Source organism: Mytilus trossulus, unplaced genomic scaffold (genome assembly GCF_036588685.1).
Source record: "Mytilus trossulus isolate FHL-02 unplaced genomic scaffold, PNRI_Mtr1.1.1.hap1 h1tg000050l__unscaffolded, whole genome shotgun sequence".
NCBI lineage: Eukaryota > Metazoa > Mollusca > Bivalvia > Mytilida > Mytilidae > Mytilus > Mytilus trossulus.
Window position 1 is genome coordinate 2,272,199 of NW_026963292.1, and position 20,651 is coordinate 2,292,849.

The 20,651-nt window shown below is 31.6% G+C and overlaps 1 protein-coding gene across 1 annotated transcript; it reads right to left on the reverse strand.

The window, feature by feature from the left end:
• Positions 1-16,885: 16,885 nt before the first annotated feature.
• On the reverse strand, positions 16,886-18,118 carry LOC134699344 (piRNA biogenesis protein EXD1-like). Its single transcript, XM_063560953.1, has one exon. It carries the CDS (start codon positions 18,107-18,109, stop codon positions 16,886-16,888), a length of 1,224 nt encoding a protein of 407 aa, XP_063417023.1. The 5' UTR covers positions 18,110-18,118.
• Positions 18,119-20,651: the final 2,533 nt, after the last annotated feature.

Sequence of the window (20,651 nt, forward strand, 5' to 3'; positions counted from 1 at the left end):
TTGTAGGATCCTTTACTATAGATAATTGAGCTGATCTGAAACAATAACATCTCCATGCCTTATATATCATGTACTGTAGTACGCCGCCAGATTAAAACTGACGAGGAAAGGTAACACACGGCCAGTGAAAGCTTTATTATTTGTAGAGCCCAGGTGGTCGTGTGGTCTAGCGGGACGGCTAAAATGCAGGCGTCGCGATATCACAGTAGCATGGGTTCGAATCCCGGCGAGGGAAGAACAAAAAATTTGCGAAAGCAAATTTACAGATCTAACATTGTTGGGTTGATGTTTAGACGAGTTATATATATATATTTATGTGTGTGTGTTTACTGTAGTACGACGCTAGATTAAAACTGACGAGGAAAGGTAACACACGGCCACCGAGGCTTTATTATAGTGAAGCCCAGAAGGTCGTGTGGTCTAGCGGGACGACTACAGTGCAGGCGATTTGGTGTCACGATATCTCAGTAGCATGGGTTCGAATCCCGGTCAGGGAGGAACACAAAAATTGCGAACATTGTTGCGTTGATGTTTAGAAGAGTTGTATATATATTATATAACACAGCAGTGTAAGACCATATAAGCTAGGACAAGGTTAAAAAGTCAATAATATGTGTCCACGAAATCAAAATATTGTCGTGTATTCGAATTTTTTTTACAATTTGCGCGTGTTAAATATTAATTTATTAAAGCACTCTCTGAACTGAATTTTTTTTTATGATAAAGTATTAGAATACTGTACAATGATTAATTAACAATGGTAAACGATGTTATCACATGTTATATATAAATGACTTTTTCAAAATCAACTTATATTTTCTTTTCGGAAATCTAGTTTCTATTTTGATGTACTACAGTTTGACGATTAAATATACCCGATTTTTAAAAATCATCAATGTTTCTAAATATAGGAAACTATTCATGAAAGCTAATATGACAGCTGTTGGCTTTTTGTGTAATTTACTATTCTGTCCGTTATGCTATCCAGTTTAGCTGATATATCAATTATTAATCTATTAAGAAACCATTGCGTGAGATGAACCGGCTGTTAGATCGGGCGAATCAACTTTCAATTTCAAAATAATAATAAAAAAAAATAACACACGATGTAGTATCATATTTACCCATTATCGGAAGACAAATTCTTAATTATACCGTACATAAATCCTATACATTTAAAAAATTGACTGGAAATTGATCGTTTTTAGCATTAGAGTTATACTGCAGCCTCCATTCTTAGGACCACATCTTTATTACACTTGTATGAATATATACTATATAAGATATATTTTGTTATAGGTTAATAACTATATATATATATAATACTTGTGTGTGTTAATTCCATTGACTTGCATTTAAAGTATAAGTATATTATTGTTTGTATAGTTGACATGTCTATTCCTCTGTTGTGCCTTACACAAAACAATATTTCGCATCGTAAGACAGTTGCCTGTTGAATGATTTGTCTAGTTTTGATTTCGGCTTGTGCGATTTATATCGTTTATATTGTTTATTTTGCATATTGCGAACGACAATTGTGCGAATTACAGGATCATCTGCGCCGTCGTATGGTAACAAATAGGATTCGATAAATTTTTCTGATTTCTTAGGAGGACAATAATGCGTAGGAGCGAGACAGAAGATATTTGGATTTTGTTTCATTGTTGTCCACGCTTCTTTGGAATCAGTCCCCCAATAACGGTGTTCAGATGAAACAATAACAAAATCATTTGTTTTTCTTACATATTCATCAATTAGTTTAGCGCATGCGTGTACTCTCAGCATGCATGGAACATAGTGAGAAAAGATACAAATCAGATATGTTGTGCTTGTCCGAAATTTTTGAAAAAATTGAGACTTCATTCTATCTAGGAATTTTATATCATTAAAGCAAACTGATGACTCTGCGTTCAGATGACATATATTTCTACGAATACGACCATCCGGGTCCAATAATCGTTCTTCGCCATGCATACTAGGATCTGGAAGGTTTAATAAGACAACGATCCTTTCAAAACACAGACTGTAATTTTCGAAGCTATCACATTCGTCATTATCCGTTAGAATTCTTTCTAGTTTATTTCTAGGTTCAACAATGAATCGAAAATCTTCATTTTCAATTTCTCCAAGAGATATGATAGAGGCTACCATATACTGTTTCCGTTTCCATCCAGTTTTGTGAAACAACAAAGGCAAGGCTTTCTTACCAAATTCCCTTAGTAATCTGAATAATTTTGCCACTGAATCAGTTTTCAATTGATTATTCATTACGTTTAAATCATGTACGTTTACTCTAATATCCTTGTTTTTCAGCTATTTTCCCGTTGATTGATTTTATTTGGATTATGTCAGTTTTTATGATTTTCACTTTTCTAAATTTTACTTTATGTTCAGTATTTTTGTTAAAAAAATTATCCAGTATTTGTGAAAGTGAAAGTTGACACACTTAACTGGTACATAGCATTTAAAATGTTGATTTGATGAAATAGTTGATATATAAGTTGACACGATTAACCATATCGAGTTATCCTACTATCTGTAACCAATCAGGACAACCTGAATCACATTCAGAAACTAGTATCCATACTGCATGTGGTGAATAAACATTTTTTATCAGGTTTTCACGCGGAAGCTTTGTCTGTTTTGATACATCCATCCAATTTGGGTAAAATAGATCCCGAATGATTTATTTTGTGTTTATCTCATAATCCATGACGATGACAGTTTTATATATTGTATCAGTTTGAAAATATTTTTTTAAAAGGAAGTAGTTTAAGACATAGTAAACAAATTTAATTTATGTTCTATTTAAAGTAACGTTACAATATTCTTTTTAAATATTTGTGTACAATAGTTTATATTGAGGTAAAAAGTCGACATTCATTTGTACAAAATTGTATAAAGAAAAAGGAATCTATTCATGTCAACGATAAAAGCTTACATGACAGCTGTTGGTTTTTTGCTGATATATTTAGTATTACACTTTTAAAAAACCATTGCGTGAGATGAACCGGCTGTTAGATCGGGCGAATCAACTTTCAATTTCAAAATAATAAGTACAATTGAAACAAAATTACACACGATATAGTATCATATTTACCCATTATTGGAAGACAATTTTTTTAATATAACGTACTTAAATCCTATACGTTAATACAATTGACTGGAAATTGATCGTTTTTAGCATTAGAGTTAAACTGCAGCCTCCATTCTTTGGACCACATCTTTATTAAACTTGTATTAATATATATACATATACATATATATTATATATATTATATATATTGTTATAAGTTAATTACTATATATATATAATACTTTTGCGTGCTATTTCCATTGACTTGCATTTAAAGTATAAGTATATTATGGTTTGTATAACTGACATGTCTATTTCTCTGTTTTTTATTTACACAAAACAATATTTCGCATCGTAAGACAGTTGCCTGTTGAATGATTTGTCTTGTTTTGATTTTGGCTTGTGCGAATTATATCGTTTGTATTGTTTATTATTCATATTGCAACCAAGAATTGTGCGAAATGCGGGATCGTCTGTGCCGTCCCATGGTAACAAATAGGATTCGATAAATTTTTCTGATTTCTTAGGAGGACAATAATGCTTAGGAGCGAGACAAAATATATTTGGATTTTGTTTCATTGTTGTCCACGCTTCTTTCGAATCAGTCTCCCAATAACGGTGTTCAGATGAAACAATAACAAAATCATTTGTTTTTCTTACATATTCATCAATTAGTTTAGCGCATGCGTGTACTTTAAGCATACAAGGAACATAGTGAGAAAAGATACAAATCAGATATGTTGTGCTTTTCTGAAATATTTGAAAGAATTGAGATCTCATTCTATCTAGAAATTGTATATCATCTAAACAAACTGCTGACTCTGCGTTCAGATGACATATATTTCTACGAATACGACCATCCGGGTCCAATAATCGTTCTTCGCCATGCATACTAGGATCTGGAAGGTTTAATAAGACAACTATCCTTTCATAACACAGACTGTAATTTTCGAAGCTATCACATTCGTCATTATCCGTTAAAGTGTTTTCTAATTTATTTCTAGGTTCAACAATGAATCGGAAATCTTCATTTTCAATTTCTCCAAGAGATATGATAGAGGCTACCATATACTGCTTCTTTTTACATCCAGTTTTGTGAAACAACAAAGGCAAAGCTTTCTTACCAAATTCCCTGAGTAGTTTGAATAATTTTGCCACTGAATCAGTTTTCAATTGATTATTCATTACGTTTGAATCATGTATACTCAAATATCCTTGTTTTTCAGCTATTTTCCCGTTGATTGATAGTTATTGATTTATGTCAGTTCTTATGATTTTCACTTTTCAAAATTTTACATTTTAAATTTTAGTACATAGCATTTAAAATGTTGCTTTGATGAAATATTTGATATATAAATTGACATTATTAACCATATCGAGTTATCCTACTATCTGTAACCAATCAGGACAACCTTTATCGCATTCAGAAACTATTATCCATACTGCATATTGTGAATAAACGGTTTTTATCAGGTTTTCACTCAGAAGCTTTGTCGGTTTGATACATCCATCCAATTTGAGTAAAATAGATACCGAATGATTTATCTTGTGTATATCTCATAATCCATGACGATGACAGTTTTTTTACAAAAGGAAGTAGTTTAAAACATAGTAAACAAATAAAATGTATGTACTATTTAAAGTAACGTTACACTATTCTTTTTAAATATTTGTGTACAATAGTTTATATTGAGGTAAAACATCGACATTCATGTGTACAAAATTGTAAACAGAATACGAAATGTTTTCGATCTCCTTTTTTCGGCTCTTTGTCTATTTTGCAGCACGTCTATTCCCATTATTGTCATATTGTAATTGTATACATTTAATGTATCAATTATTGATGAATTTCAACACAATTATTCACTTGATATTTTATGTAGATCATTTTTTTCAATATTGGCTATGTTTTGTACCAAGTACGTATTATGCCAGTTGATATCCATTTGTTTAATGTGTTTGCGCTTTTGATTTTGATATTTGGGTAGGGACGTCTCGTTTTGAATTTTCCTTGGAGTTTGGTATTTTTATGATTTTACTTTTTGTTAGTTCTTATAGTTTTGATCGGTTAATCACTCCCAGTTTTCCTTTTATAGTTGATATTTACCCTTGATTGTGGTTTATGACCGGGATTTGTTTCAATTGAATCGATTTACTACTATTAAACAGGGGTATACTACTGTTGTCTTTATTGATCAAATATCCCATAACATATAAACAGTATTAATACATACACGAGTTAATGTGAATTTGAAGTTAATAAGACCGCATGTTATAGTAACCCGAAGAAACACAAACGAATGGAACTCGACATATTAACTCACGATTTTTAGCAAATGACAAGTGTGAGATTATAACAGATATGTAAGTACAAAATTTCCCTCATAGCAAATATTTCATTCGATAGAATAAAACCAAAAAAAACAAACAAGCAAACAGCTTACATCTTATCCCGAACGTCAAAAAAATCAGTGCTAAACATACATAACGACAAATGGCCGTAAGTTAGCAACAGTTTTCTCTTTTGTCTAGATCAAATGGGAAAAAATGTACACAACAGAACATACCATCACAATAAGATTAGGTAAGGCGTTTCCTTCCATTATACAGGTGTCTATGCCAAGCGCATATTCAAGAACAAAACCAGGACATTGAGGTATAATATAATTGTGATTTGGCTTCGGAAGGAATATTTTCTAATATTCTCTGTGTATTTTAGAAAAATCTTTAAATACCTCTAAGTACTGTAATAGAATTGTAAATGAAATATGACAGACATCTGATAGATATACACTTCAAAAAAAGAGTTTTCAAGTATCAAAACATCACTATCACAAATGCGATCATTTAGAACAGGAAATTTCGTTCTGTCTGTCATCAAGAAAGAAGACTAGCATAAGGTATGCTCATGTATACCAGAAACATTTTAATATCGTATTTTCGAAAAAATAATAAAAAAAACAATTAAGAACGACATATTCTTGTATATATGCATGATATGGTTGGGGCCTGTTTAATGTTTCTGACATGAATAGATAATTCTAGTTACACACTGCACTGAGTGTGATATGAAAGTGAGTTACGATAATCTGTGTTAATTTTGTTGGCTTATTCACCACCATACATAGTATTGCATCGAAGACTTTCAAAGATAATATTCCATGGCAACCAACATATGTGATATCATCAATAATTAACATACAAAAACTTTCATTTTTCACCTGACAACCTTTTCTTTGAAAACTTGTATTACATTTTGAAGCGTACAAAACATGTGAAACGTCTTAAAATGTCGATTCTTCAAGCTTAATGGATAACTATTTACACCACTGTGTCGATGCCACTGCTGGTGGACGTTTCGTCCCCGAGGGTATCACCAGCCCAGTAGTCAACACTTCGTCGTTGACATGAATATCCGCAATGCTCTTCAACTTTGTATTTATTTAGCTTTAAAAATATTTTTTTAATCGCGCGTCTGGCGTACTAAATTATAATTCTGGTACCTTTGATAACTATTTTAAACACCGATCAAAGACTGTGTGACGTCATACTGGCAAGTGCAAATACTAGATCATGCATTTTCAGTATTTCTAATTTAAAACAATGAGAGTATCCACATTAAGAGAAACAGGTATAACAACTTGTGAAAATTGGGTTTCGTTTGATATCAACCATCGTTATTTGATATAAATAGTACTAGTTAACTCGCCAATCACTCGTTTTATATTTTATTGAAATGAAATAACTCCAGTTGATCATTATCCCTCGTTATGAAACCTATAATTCTGCAATGAAATGTCTTTCCGTTAACAGATTTGGTCATTTAAAAATAAATTAACCCTCACACACTATAGGTGTAATGCCACCATTGATTTTTCCCCTATTAGTCTTTGTTAAATTTGCACTTTTCAAAAACATGTGCAGAACTTATCCTTGTTTCAAAAAAAGAAATACTCGGCATGTGTAAAGATTTATCCTGTCCATTACTATAGAAAAATTCACATGACATTTCATTGCATATAACTAAATACCCATCAATGAATTGACCAATCAAATTTCTCCCCTTATGTTATCTGTTTACAAGGTTTCGTCATCATGTAACCTTAAGATTACAAAACATTCTATAGAAATCCCAAATAAGAAAATTATATAATGGTTTTGAAATACCCAAGACATATACTTATGAGACAGAAATGTTTTACTGCAATAAAATGTAGGATTATTTACCTACAACTGTCTAATTCAAGGGAATATTATTTTTCGACCTATTTTTGTATACAACCGGATGTGACGTACCATGATTCGGTGGTATTACACCTTAAACATCTTATCAAATAGTCACATTATATCGTGATAATCGGACTGTAAATGACGAAAAATTGGGTGTGTCAAATAGAATAATTGTTATGGTGATCGGTGCCTACTGTCTACAAATACACTCTGCAATATAGTGAATAATGTCTGATCTATATGTCTATTTCAGACACGAATACTAAAGAACTTTTTTTATATCTTTTAAAGTTTACGACCCCGAGGGTAACTGGATTATAGAAATATGATCACTTGATTGATTTTAAACATATTTTATTCATTAAGATATGAAAAGGATTGAGCAACAGGCACAGCCTATAAAAGCTCTCTCCATATTACATGTTCAAGGTATAATTCAATTATAACAACTGTATTTAAAATAATGCAATATAGTGGAATATGCATGCTACTTATGAGCACACACGAGAAAATAAATGTTTACAGTGTTACTTACTAAATGCAAAGTATATTTAAGTATATATAGGCAATTACTCATCATATATTCAAGAACCTTGAAACATGCAAATATCCTTTATAAGTCATTAGAAATATATATATATATATGGCTTGAAAGAGACACTAAGCTTGCTTAGTGGATAAAATGAATTAATGTTTAAGTGGAGAAGAAAAAAAAAAGAAAAAAGAAAACTAAATGAAGCAAAACATAAGTAAGTTTTAAACAAAACGATGAGTGTCACTGATATATTTATGAACAGATTTAAAAATAGCAATATTCATATCATATGAAAATAATCTGTTTCCAAAAAGTAATAATTCAATATTTATATCAACATTGTCAGCAATGGAGTTAATGGAACCAAGAAGGATCTGTCTTACATCATTGTACTTAGGGCAAATGAAAAAGAAATGTTTGTTATCCTCAACAGGGTGATTACAGTTTACAGTTTAAGAACTGGTTATACAGATGAGATTTTAGGTTGCTAGCATTATTTCTGAGTTGACAATGACTTATATTAAGTTTCCTCATCCCATAGTTGAAAGGTTTAAATATATCATCAGTTCTATAAAACTTTTCCAGTCCACTTCTAAATATACCCAAACTTGGGGATTTTTGTAAACTCAAAGGAAGACTATTCCAAAGTCTTATAGTTGAAGGAATGAAACTATTAAAATAAGAGCTAGTTCTAGCAAGAGGCGGATGAAAAGTGTTATTTTCATTCCTCAAAGTATAAGGGGTTTGTCTGGGAAGATATGGCTGGACTAACTCATATAAGTATGCAGGTGTCATCCCATTTAATATTTTATAGAATAGTATAAGCTTATGTTTATTACGTCTATTCTCCAGAGTTTCTAAACCTAATTCAATATAAAGTTTTTGTCTGGAGGAATTACGTCGTAAGCCTGTAATAATTCTAGCGGCTTCTATCTGAATACTTTCAAGAAGCTCAGACTCGTGCTGGGAGCAATTGCCCCATACAACATCACCATACTCTAATATAGGTCTAATAAAAGCATAATAAATACGTATAAGTGAACTCCTATCTAATAAATATTTAACTTGACGAAGCACAGATAGACGAGAGCATGCTTTTTTATAAATAATATCAATATGCCAGTTCCATGAAGCTGGTGACTGAAATGTTATCCCAAGATGACAGTGAATATTTATTTTCTCAACCTCTTCCCCGTTTATTCCAAAAAATACAGGTGGGTGTTCCCTTTCCCTTCTAGTAAATACAATATTTTTAGTTTTCTTAGAGTTAAATTGAACAGCCCATGATTTTGCCCAATTTGAGATAACATCCAAGTCATCAGTCAAAGAAGCAGCTGCTACAGCAGGATCATCATCTACTATAACAAATAAAGAGGTGTCATCTGCAAAAAGTCTTATATCATTAGAAATGTCATTTACTATATCATTTATATAAATGAGAAACAGAAAGGGTCCTAAAACTGATCCCTGGGAGACACCTGCATGTATACTTCTAAGGGTTGACGAAAAACCTTCTGAAACGACCTTTTGTTGACGATCTGATAGATAACTCTCTATCCAAGATAAGAGCTGATCGTTTATGCCAGATTGTTTAAGTTTAAATAAAAGTCCTTTATGCCAAACTTTATCAAAAGCTCTAGATACATCACAAAATACAAACCGTACATCCCTCCCACTATCCATATTACTAATAATTTTATGATATATTTCAATTAACTGATTAACAGTAGAGTCACCTGGCTGGAAACCAGATTGAAACTTTGACAAAAGGTTATTACTTCTCATGTAATTATACAAATGTTTAAATAGAACTTTTTCCATAATCTTACAAACAATACTAGTAACAGATATTGGACGATAGTTTAGAGCTGAATGTGGACTACCTTTTCCTTTAAAAATAGGATTAACATGTGCAATTTTCCATAACAGTGGAACCTGTTTAACTGATAGAGACATATTAAATAACTTAGTTAATGGTTTAGAAATAAAGCTAGCAATTTCTTTTAAAATTCTAGGACTGATACCGTCAGGTCCAGCAGGTTTGTTAACATTCAAGATTTTTAATTGATCTAAAATTTCTTTCTCAGTGATGACAAATTTATTTAAATGACATGGAGGAGGCTCTTTATTATCAGGAATTTCTGGTTCTGTATCAATATTAGCTATATTAGCAAAATGATTGTTCAGGATCTCTGATTTGTCCAATGGATGAATAAAAATTTGGCCATCATGTTCCAAAAAAGGGGGAGAATCTCTATTTTTAGTAAAATTTGATACAGACTTGGCAATGCGCCACCATTTACCAGGAGGAATATTTTTGTCAATAAGTTGAGATGTCAGTTTGCACTTATAATCTTCTTTTGCCTTTCTAACTAAGCTGATAATTTCATTACGAATTTCTCTAAATTTTTTCCAGTGATCTGGATTATTTGAAGTTTTCGCTTTGTGGTGAATTCTATTACGATGTCTTATCTTGTTTCTTATTAAGTTGTTCATAAAAGGTTTATCATTTGGTCTTACTGTAATAGTTTTAGTAGGTATATATCTATTTACAGTACTTTCGAATGTTCTGACAAAGTTCATATAAACATCATTTATATTATTTGAATTAAAAACAACATCATCCCAGTCAGTATCGTTCAACTGGTTTTTAAGACCTTCATAATCTGCACGCTTAAAATCACGAATTTGTCTTTTAAACGAGTGTTGTTTAAAAGTTTTAAATGAAATTTCGACTGAAACAGGAGAATGAGAACTGCATATCGGTGTAAGAACAGTTACTGATTTAATTAAGTTCTTGCGATTAGTCACACATAAATCAATACAAGTTCCAGTTTGGGTTGTAAAGTTGGTAGGCTCCCAAACAACATTTTCTAAGTTTAAACGGTTAAGTAACTTTTTAAAAGAGTTACTTGTGTTTGACATCATATCGCAATTGAAATCACCACAAAGGAAAATTGGCAAATTACAATCAAGTGCTTTATCAACTGACTCATTAAATAATTCCCATATATTAGAATTTGAGTTTGGAGGCCGGTATAAAACACCAACTAAAAATTTTTCATTACTATAATTCCTCACTTCAACCCAAAGCAACTCAAGATTGCTTACAGATATGTCATTCTGTATAATAAAATGTAGACTATTTTTCACATAAATGGTCACACCTTCCACCATGTCTATTTCTATCTAACCTAATAGGCTTATGAAACCCATTTAATTTAATTTGGTCATCAGTAATTGACTTGTCAAGATGAGATTCTGATATACAAATAATGTCATACTCATGTAGTTCATTGTTAATGAGATCTAACTTAGGAAGTAAACTACACACATTATTGTGTACTATTTTCAAATTCTTTTTGTCACTCTGATCTGGACCTGGATTTTGCTCAATTCCAGCAACCAGTAGCAAAAACTGTATAATTCTACTGAGGATAAAAACATTTTTAATGATTATAGGGAGGATTATGTAGTGATTAATATTATAGTTTACAAAGTTACAGATTAATGTTAAAAACATTGATCAGTCAAAACTATCATTCAAAACTTATGATGAATATATAGTGAAACATAAGCACATGATGTACACTTTGGACAGACCTTCGAAACCAAAAGCCGGCATATGCATTGATTAACAGGACACTCAAAACTAGACAAGATAAAGTACAAAACAAAACATACATGTACATAACATATATACAAAAAGAAAACATTGATAAATAACAAATGTTAACGATATCAATTATCACTTATATTGTGATACTGTAATACTATTGAAAAAAAAATATAGCAAGGTCTGTGTTCATGCAATAATCTTTGTTTTAGAGTTACAAAGATGTTGGCAGTAATTGTAAAGTGTGAGACTGTGAAACATTGTGAAATGTAGAAAACAAAACAAATCAAAATAAATAAGTAAAAGTAGGATACTATTTAGCTTGCATTTCAGACAAAAACTGAATAGTGCGCAGTGATACTTACTAGATTAATCAATAGAATATGCTAGACAAAGAATAGTAAACTCGACTTTTATTTATCAGTGAAGAAGTGAAACACATATTAAATTATCTATGTTTTGGATTCTGGTTTTACTATTGTTATGAGAATAAATGTGTGGGACAAGCTTTACTATTGTAACCATTTGCCAGTTGTTTTTTGTGTAAATCTCATGTGTAAAACTAGTTACCAATGGATATAATAATAAAATATTTATGTTTACAAATCTGCAAGCAAACCGGAAATATGAGTTTTTATAAAATTAATCCAAATACGTAGGAAACGTGTATTTTCCGGAAAATAAGTATGAAATACAAATAGTTGATTGGTATGAGAGAAAAAGAGACAGAATGTCAACCCTAGGTTCACATTTGTGTTATAAATAAAAAAATTATGATAAATGAACAGGAATTATATAAAAATACATATTTGGAACAAATATTGAAAGCATGTTATAGTTCAAAGTGATTTACACACATTTTATTTTTTCAGTTTTTTGGCTATGTCGTCAAATATTTCGAACCGATGTCTAGTTCCTTCCTCGTCAGATCCATATACATGACCATTAAAATACCAAGAGCTTATAATATTGTCATGTTGGTACAGTCTATTTAGGAGACCCTGGTTGAGTTTTGTAATATCATCACCAATTCTAACTTTGAGTGCTTCGTTTATACTCTTTTTCTTACGCAGGAGTGAAATTTTGGTATCCATTCAAAGAAATTTTATTAGAATTGGTCTTGGACTCCCTTCTTTCCCTGGTATTCTATGCATTGCAACAATTTCTGACGGGTTGATATCTAATTTGACTTTGTTTTATAGTTCATTAAGAAGAGAATGTGGTAGGTCTTCATTTCGAATTTCTGGCAATTGGTATATTTTCACATTTTTCTTACGTGAGTATTGTTCGTTCCAGTTACCAAGCCGAACACTTTCAGTTGCTTTCCTGTTGTTTTCATCAACGACATCCCTCATTTTTCTAAGATCAGAATGCAGACTAGCATTTTTTCAAGCAGATTCCCATTTTCAAACTCAATAGTGCTTAATTTGTCATGTAGATGAGATATTTTGGAATCGTAATTGGTTTTTAATTTAACAACTTCTGACTTGACTTCCGTCATTATCTCTTTTTTTAATTTGTTTTTTCAGGTTTTCGGATAACTGTTTAAATATTTCTGTGACAATCTCTGTCAGGTCAGATTTTTTCGGGACATTTAACAGGGACTGCTTGATTTCATCAAGTTCGTTTTCTATACAAATACTATGGTCCGAGGAACTGGAGAGGCAAGAGTGGAGACGCTTGGCTAGATTTGTGATATAATGTTTATCTCCTGATTTCTCTAAAAAAAGCTGATTCCTCAACATTATTTGTGTTTTTAGCTGACAGTTTATCGACTTTCACAGTAGAAATGAAACTGGTTATTTGTTGTTGTTGTTGAGACATATTACATTTGGCGATTTAAACTATTGAAAGTTCACTTATGTGTACATCTAAATGTAAACATTGGCTAATTACTACTCACTCGGTTGTTAATTTCATAATTCGTAATTTAAACTGCAATCTTATAATTAAAGTTCAGTTTTTTTTAATACATTAATTCCAATCAACTAGTAGTAACATCGATGTAACAGAAAAGACGTAAAGAATATCTCTTAATGCATAAAAACACAAAACTCTGTGCAACAAATTCACATCAAACCTTCATGGACGCCATCTTTCTTGGTCTTCTCCCGACCGGCAGCAAAAGCTTGCCGAAGTGGGGCGTCCGTTTGGCTGTGCGGGATGTATCAAGTTCGCAGTCACGTCCGGTCAGAATGGGGACGTTAAATCCGAAGCCTCTTGTAAAGAGAGTGTCACGCTCTTTGCATGTTAAGAACCCTTGCAACAACTCTTTGAGGGGTCCGTAGGTGGCCTGTTGCAAGGCAAAATGTATGTCCTTATCCAATATACCCTCATTCTCCAGTGACAGTCCAAATTTCCTCGACCATCATCCTAGATGGCCTCTATTATAACAACCTACCTTTTGCATTTATTGTTAACTTGTTCTCGTCCTGAATATGCATGAAATACAATCAATGTATGTTTACGTCCAAAATGTATTTCTCAACAATCTAATAAAATTCCATATGGATTTTGTTTATTTTGTTTATCAGGTTTATATCATTTCAGGTTATACGTATAAGCATTTTTTTCTTCTGTACTTCTCATGTGATTTTATGCTAAATAAGCACACCGAAAACTCGCCGTTAGAACTATAAAGATACAATGTCACGTCCTGTCGAATTTGTTAAAATCAGCCCTTTTAGTAGATCTAGAGTAAACGACACAAAAGGTCCCGCGAGTACAAGTCTGCCATTATCGTTCAATCAAGCTTTACTACTATTATGTTCAGGCCCTTTTTGGTGATGAAGTTCTTCGTGTTTTTGATATATCCTTGGTATTCATATACGTGTTCTTGGTGTTTGAGACAGATCAAAAGAATGCCTTCTACATCACAACATTCAAAAATCTTGAATAAAGGTTGATCTTAGAAAATGTATGTGACGGTCAAATTAGTATTTTGTCAATCTCCACAAACCTTCGCCTCATTGCATTTCGAATGTTCTAGTTTTGAGCGTTTCTGCTAAAGTTTATTCCAGAAGAAAAAAAATATAATTTCGAATTGGCAAATAGAAAACAACGTTTTCAAAGTGTGCAGTCTTTAATGGTAAAAAGGAGAGAAAAAATATTTTGCAGTTGTTTCAAATTCTATAGTGTATTTGTCCAATGATTAAAAGATGACCAGACCTGATAAAAGCACTGCGCATTCTCTTCATTTGAAAGATGTTATATTTGAAAACTATCACTACGATTTAACGAGCAATGCATTCTTGTATTTATTTCAGAAAATAACAAAAAAACTAGAGATTGACGATGCCGACAGTGTTCTGTCATATGCATGAGTATAGTTCCATCTACTTTACAGTTGACCGACAGTGAGGTTGAAATACAACTAGAAATTGTTGCACAGTCTGTAAGACACAAATGATGCACCCCCAGACCATTAGAAAATATAAATTTATCATAATGTATGATAATGTATCGATTATTATATTCACCTGTAGGTCTGAATGAATAGTCAAAATGTTTCTACTTTAAAGAATATAGTCAGCAACAATAGTTCACCAAGTTTTGAAAAAAAACCAAATGTCTTGGTTATTGCAAATGGGAAATTAAACTTTTACAGTAGTAGTACAAAAAATGTGTTCAATAATATATAAAATGAGAAGGAAATGAAGTCAAACAACAAGTGGATATCTAACATATCCCTTTTTTATGTGCACAAGTGTCGAATTTGTTCATTCTTCCATTCATTAATGTTTTTATTGACCTTAACTACACAAAATACAAACAGAATAGAGAATGTGTTTGTATTTTGAGAATATCTAAAATAAAATAATGTGCACCTCTTACGGGGCGCCGAATGGGACTCTTGTGGTTTTGTACAAAATTCAATTCTGTCATAACAAAATCATTTTTGTCTTACAAAACTATGTGCTACAGACTTGTTTTGTGAGAAATTCAATTTTGTGATGACAAAATTCATTTGTGTAGACAAAATTCATTTTTGTCATGACAAAATTCATTTTTGTAGACAAAATTCATTTTTGTCATGACAAAAGTCAATTTTGTCTTAAAGGTATGCAAATATAAACATATTTGCATACAAAATTGACTTTTGTTACCTGATATGGAAATTAAATCACAAAAGTCAATTGTGTAAGGTAAGATTCAATTTTGTGATACAAAATTGACTTTTGTGAAACAAAATTTACTTTTGTGAGACAAAATTGACTTTTGTGAGACAAAATTGACTTTTGTGAGACAAAATTGACTTTTGTGAGACAAAATTGACTTTTGTGAGACAAAATTCAATTTTGTCATTTTTGTTGAGACAAAATTCAATTTTGTCATTTTTGTTGAGACAAAAGTCAATTTTGTTAATTTTGTTGAGACAAAAGTCAATTTTGTAAATTTTGCTGAGACGAAAGTCAATTTTGTTAATTTTGTTGAGACAAAAGTCAATTTTGTCAATTTTGTTGAGACAAAAGTCAATTTTGTCAATTTTGTGACGACAAAATTCATTTTTGTGATGACAAAATTCATTTTTGTGATGACAAAATTCAATTTTGTAACAACAAAATTGACTTTTATGAGACAAAATTGACTTTCGTGAGACAAAATTGACTTTCGTGAGACAAAAATCAATTTTGTTGAGACAAAATTCAATTTTGTTAATTTTGTTGAGACAAAATTCAATTTTGTTAATTTTGTTGAGACAAAATTCAATTTTGTCAATTTTGTTGAGACAAAATTCAATTTTGTCAATTTTGTCTCACAAAAGTCAATTTTGTCAATTTTGTCTCACAAAAGTCAATTTTGTCTCACAAAAGTCAATTTTGTGTAACAAAGGTCAATTTTGTGTAACAAAAGTCATTTTTGTGTAACAAAAGTAATTTTTGTGTAACAAAAGTAATTTTTGTGTAACAAAAGTCAATTTTGTGTAACAAAAGTCGATTTTGTATGCAAATTAGTTCACAGAAACCAAACTAAACTAATTTGAATACAAAATTGACTTTTGTCGCTCAATTTTCAAATTAGGTAACAAAAGTCAAGTCTGTGTAACAAAAATGAATTTTGTCATGACAAAAGTGACTTTTGTCCGCTGATAGATAATTTTGTATGACAAAATTTCAAATTTGTAGTATGATACAAATTTTGTTAAACTGAACTCATTTTTGTTGAACAAAAGTCACTTTTGTCCGTACAAAATTGAATTTTGAGTACAAAACCACAAGAGTCCAATTCGGTGCCCCGTACCTCTAGTATGTGTACAGACATCCTACAAAATATTAAAGCTGCAGGTCAAAATTGTAAGGGGAGATACCCGGACAGACATGCGGACGGACAGAGGTAAATAAATATGGCATTCGACATTTGTCGGGAGGCCATAAAAATGATAGGTAAAATAAACTGTACATATACTTGGTTTTATTAATTCATAATATTACAGTATTATATCACGCACGCGTATCGGCAAATGGGCATCTCCATCACGATATGTTCTTGCTCGAGATCTTTTGTTGTTACAGTATAGGCTAGATGCAGCTTTCAAAGTCTTTAGTGTCATTCTGTTTTTAAACTTATCATATAACTTGAAAAGTGCTAGAACATCCACAGCTGCATATTTCAGCATACTTTCACTCAGGGGTCTATCTTTCCATATTTTTGTTGTAGTGAGCATAGTTTCCCGTCCCTGTTTTTTCAATCTAAGGAGAGTATCGTCTGAAAGAAATTTTTGAAGGCATTTCTCTAGACTGCCCAGTATTGTGTATCCATTTCTATAAATCCTGTTACTCAATTCTAACAGCTGAACATCTAATACCCCGTCAATGTTTACTTTATGTAGATGAAATAAAGCATCTGCGTCTTCACGACAGTCGAACATTAATTTTTCAATAGTACTATTTTCGAGTATAAAGCGAAGCCCGTCATCGAATACGCTGTCTCCTATCTTTAAAACATCAATTAGATAGACCATATCTCTAGTACCTATATTAACCATCGTTACGCATCCAAATCTTGATAAGTCAACTCCTTCACAGTCCAATGCTATGGTTTTGCCGTCTTTAATCTTGTCGTTTAGCTCATTGATTGCAGAACTGAACTTTCCCTTCGTGTCAATATATTTGTAAGAACTTGTTTCGTTTATTCCAACTTGTATTGTCCCAGTTTGGGTTGTTTCTACTGCCGCTTCTCTCCTGTATAAAACATCATCCGAGTTGGAATCGCTAATGTTATTTGCCTTGGTGGTTGAACCGTCAGACTGCTGCTGTTGATCTTCTTCGTTATCTGGGTCTGAATTACGTAAGTGTATCGACCCGCTAAGTGTTTGTTCTCCATTTGATTCTCTCTCATATAAAACATCGGCTTCGTTATTATCGGTAGTCTTATTTGCATTGCAGGTTGAACCGTCGGACTGCTGTTTTTGGTCTTCGCTGTCTGGTTCTGAATTACGTAATTGTATTGACCCGCTTTGGATTATTGCCCCTGGTGATTCTCTTTTACTTACATCATCTGTGTGAGAACCGTTAGTTTCATTTACCTTGTGAACATCGGAAGAAGTATCGTTATTAGCGGAATTATGTTTGATCTTCTTATCGCTCGTTGTACCGTCGGATTGCTGCTGCTGGTCTTCATAATCTGGTTCTAATTTACGCTTGGTTGCCATTGATATCTATGTTCTGAAAACAATAAGTAACTTTTTGAATAAATACAGTCAACTTTAAGTACGAAATAACACTTATTACTACGAATTTATAATTCTTCTTTTGCAGGAATTTAAAATTTTAAACACATACAGATGGGGAAAAGAAAGGGTACCCTCTTTAGCGTAGAATCAGACTTGTAAAAACATCGTCTTATAAAAAAGGAAGATGTGGTATGATTGCCAATGAGACAACTGTCCACAAGAGACCGAAATGACACAAACATAAAAAGCTATATAACTATAGGTCACCATACGGTCTTCAACAATGATCAAAGCCCATAACTGCATAGTCAGATATAACAGGCGTCGAAATGACAATGTACAATGATGTAAAACAATTCAAACGAGAAAAAAATAACGACCTTATTTATGTCCAAACAATGAACGAAAAACAAATATGTAACACATAAACAAACGACAGGCAAATACATACATAATGTGGCGGGTTAATTAAACATGCTAGTGGGATCTTATTTCATCTGTTAAATGACATGAAACGAATGGTGATTCATTAATGCATTCTATAATAAATAGTTCATGCATATTCAGGACTCACCACTGTCGCATTGGATTACCAAATAACGATACTACAGTCAACCAGAGAGTAACATATTCTACTATGTTTTATATATAAAAAAAAACTTGCAGCATCGAATTAAATCAGTTTAAAACTATAGCTCATTCACATTTTTTACGAACAATAGGCTCATGAGTTTTCGATTGTAAAAACCTGAGATTCAGAGGATATGGATGGATTATTTTCGTTTGAACAGAGTAAAATCATCAGAATAATAATACTGAAATGATTCAGACTGTGGCAGATAAGATCGTATTACAAAAGCAAAGCTTATTCTTTTGATTCGAAATATAAATAACGTCAAAGTGGTGCAATCGAACTCATCAGTTCAAACAATGGCATAAAACATTGTCAGAAATAAACAAATTCAAAATGACATACACAAAAAAAAAAGATTTGTATGGTATAGTTAATTGAACTAAATGCCTCGAATAACATAAATAGAAATATGTGTTCTACCTATCATTTTGTTCCTTGTAAAGGACATTTTGTTAAAATGGCAAAAGAATTATATGGAGGTCGTACATTGTACATTATATTTCCTACTAAATGTTATGACTTTTCTCCATTTTTGAAGGCCGTACGGTGATTTATAATAGTTTATTGCTTACATGTATGTCTCTTAAATATTTGAACTCTCACTGATGGATAGTTGTCTCATTGCCAATCATGCCACTTCTCTCTTTTTTTTTCTTAGCTACTATTTCATTTTTGTACAGTAGAGAAAAATAGACGTGTTGCAAATTGAATTCTTAAGTTAACACTCTTCAGTGCAAATGTATAGTTTTGAATAATGCAATGCTTTGTTGGTTTGTTTTTTTAAAAGACTTTTACATTGTATCGTTATCGAAAATAAGTATTTTTTATTATTCATTTGGAGGATTGTTTCGAATTAAATATATGCTTTATCAATTTATTCCTACCTTTCAGTTAGTAGATTTCCTGATAGACTTAAGCTTTCCTTGAATCAAACGAACAATGAATCATATTTTACTGTTTTCAGAAAATTGAAGATATGCTAAATGCAAGTAAGCACAAACGTTTGATCTTTTAAATCAAATTAATTTCAATTGAAAAATGTTATATGATATCGTAAGTTTTGTATACATGAGTAATTTAAGAAATAATATGCACGTTTGTGGATATATAGCATTAAAATCAATAGATTGCAATTCGATACCAATCATAAATGCTTACTGTACAATTTTGTAAAGGGAGGGTTGAAATTTGTAAGCGTGTCGACTAGTATAAAGGATTTGAACTTAAACTACCAAACAGACATAAAAGCGATATATGATTAATTTTGAACTAAATTAATTGAGTGAAATGAAATATATACATATATAAAAAAGGGAAAATTCGCGATTTTTTTCTTATGGTTTAAATATGTTCACATATATGTTCACTCATTTAATGAGTTGATAACAATGTAAATGCGCGCAACACTTATTACGGAATAATCTTATTCAGATACGCTATAGATAATGCAAACTAACATGGATGCCAAAAACACAATTTATGTAACACATGTGTAAGCTCCAAACTAAAAACGTTTAAATCAAAACCCCAGAGTACGCTGTTAGCTGATAACAAACATGATAATTTGAATTTGTAACTAGTTTTTATATTGAAAAAAATCAGTCATGTGTTTGATTGATGTAAAACGATGCACTTGATAAAAATTTCCTATGATCTAGCTGGTCCATTACAAAGGACCATCACATACATGTATGCACTTTTTTTTCAACACGAAGAGAATCGAAGTGGTTGTTTCAAACAATAAACACACATGCGAGAGTCTATTTCAATTATATACTATACCAACGAATATAATAAAAATATACGAACTGAAGTATACCCAGTGTTATCTACCTTTGTATAGACATGTTTTAAAATTAAAATGCAAAATGAATTTAATTCAAAATT

Bases quoted from the DNA above. Each gene is read 5' to 3' on its own strand.
- LOC134699344 (XM_063560953.1), bottom strand. From the start codon at position 18,109: ATGGCAACCAAGCGTAAATTAGAACCAGATTATGAAGACCAGCAGCAG.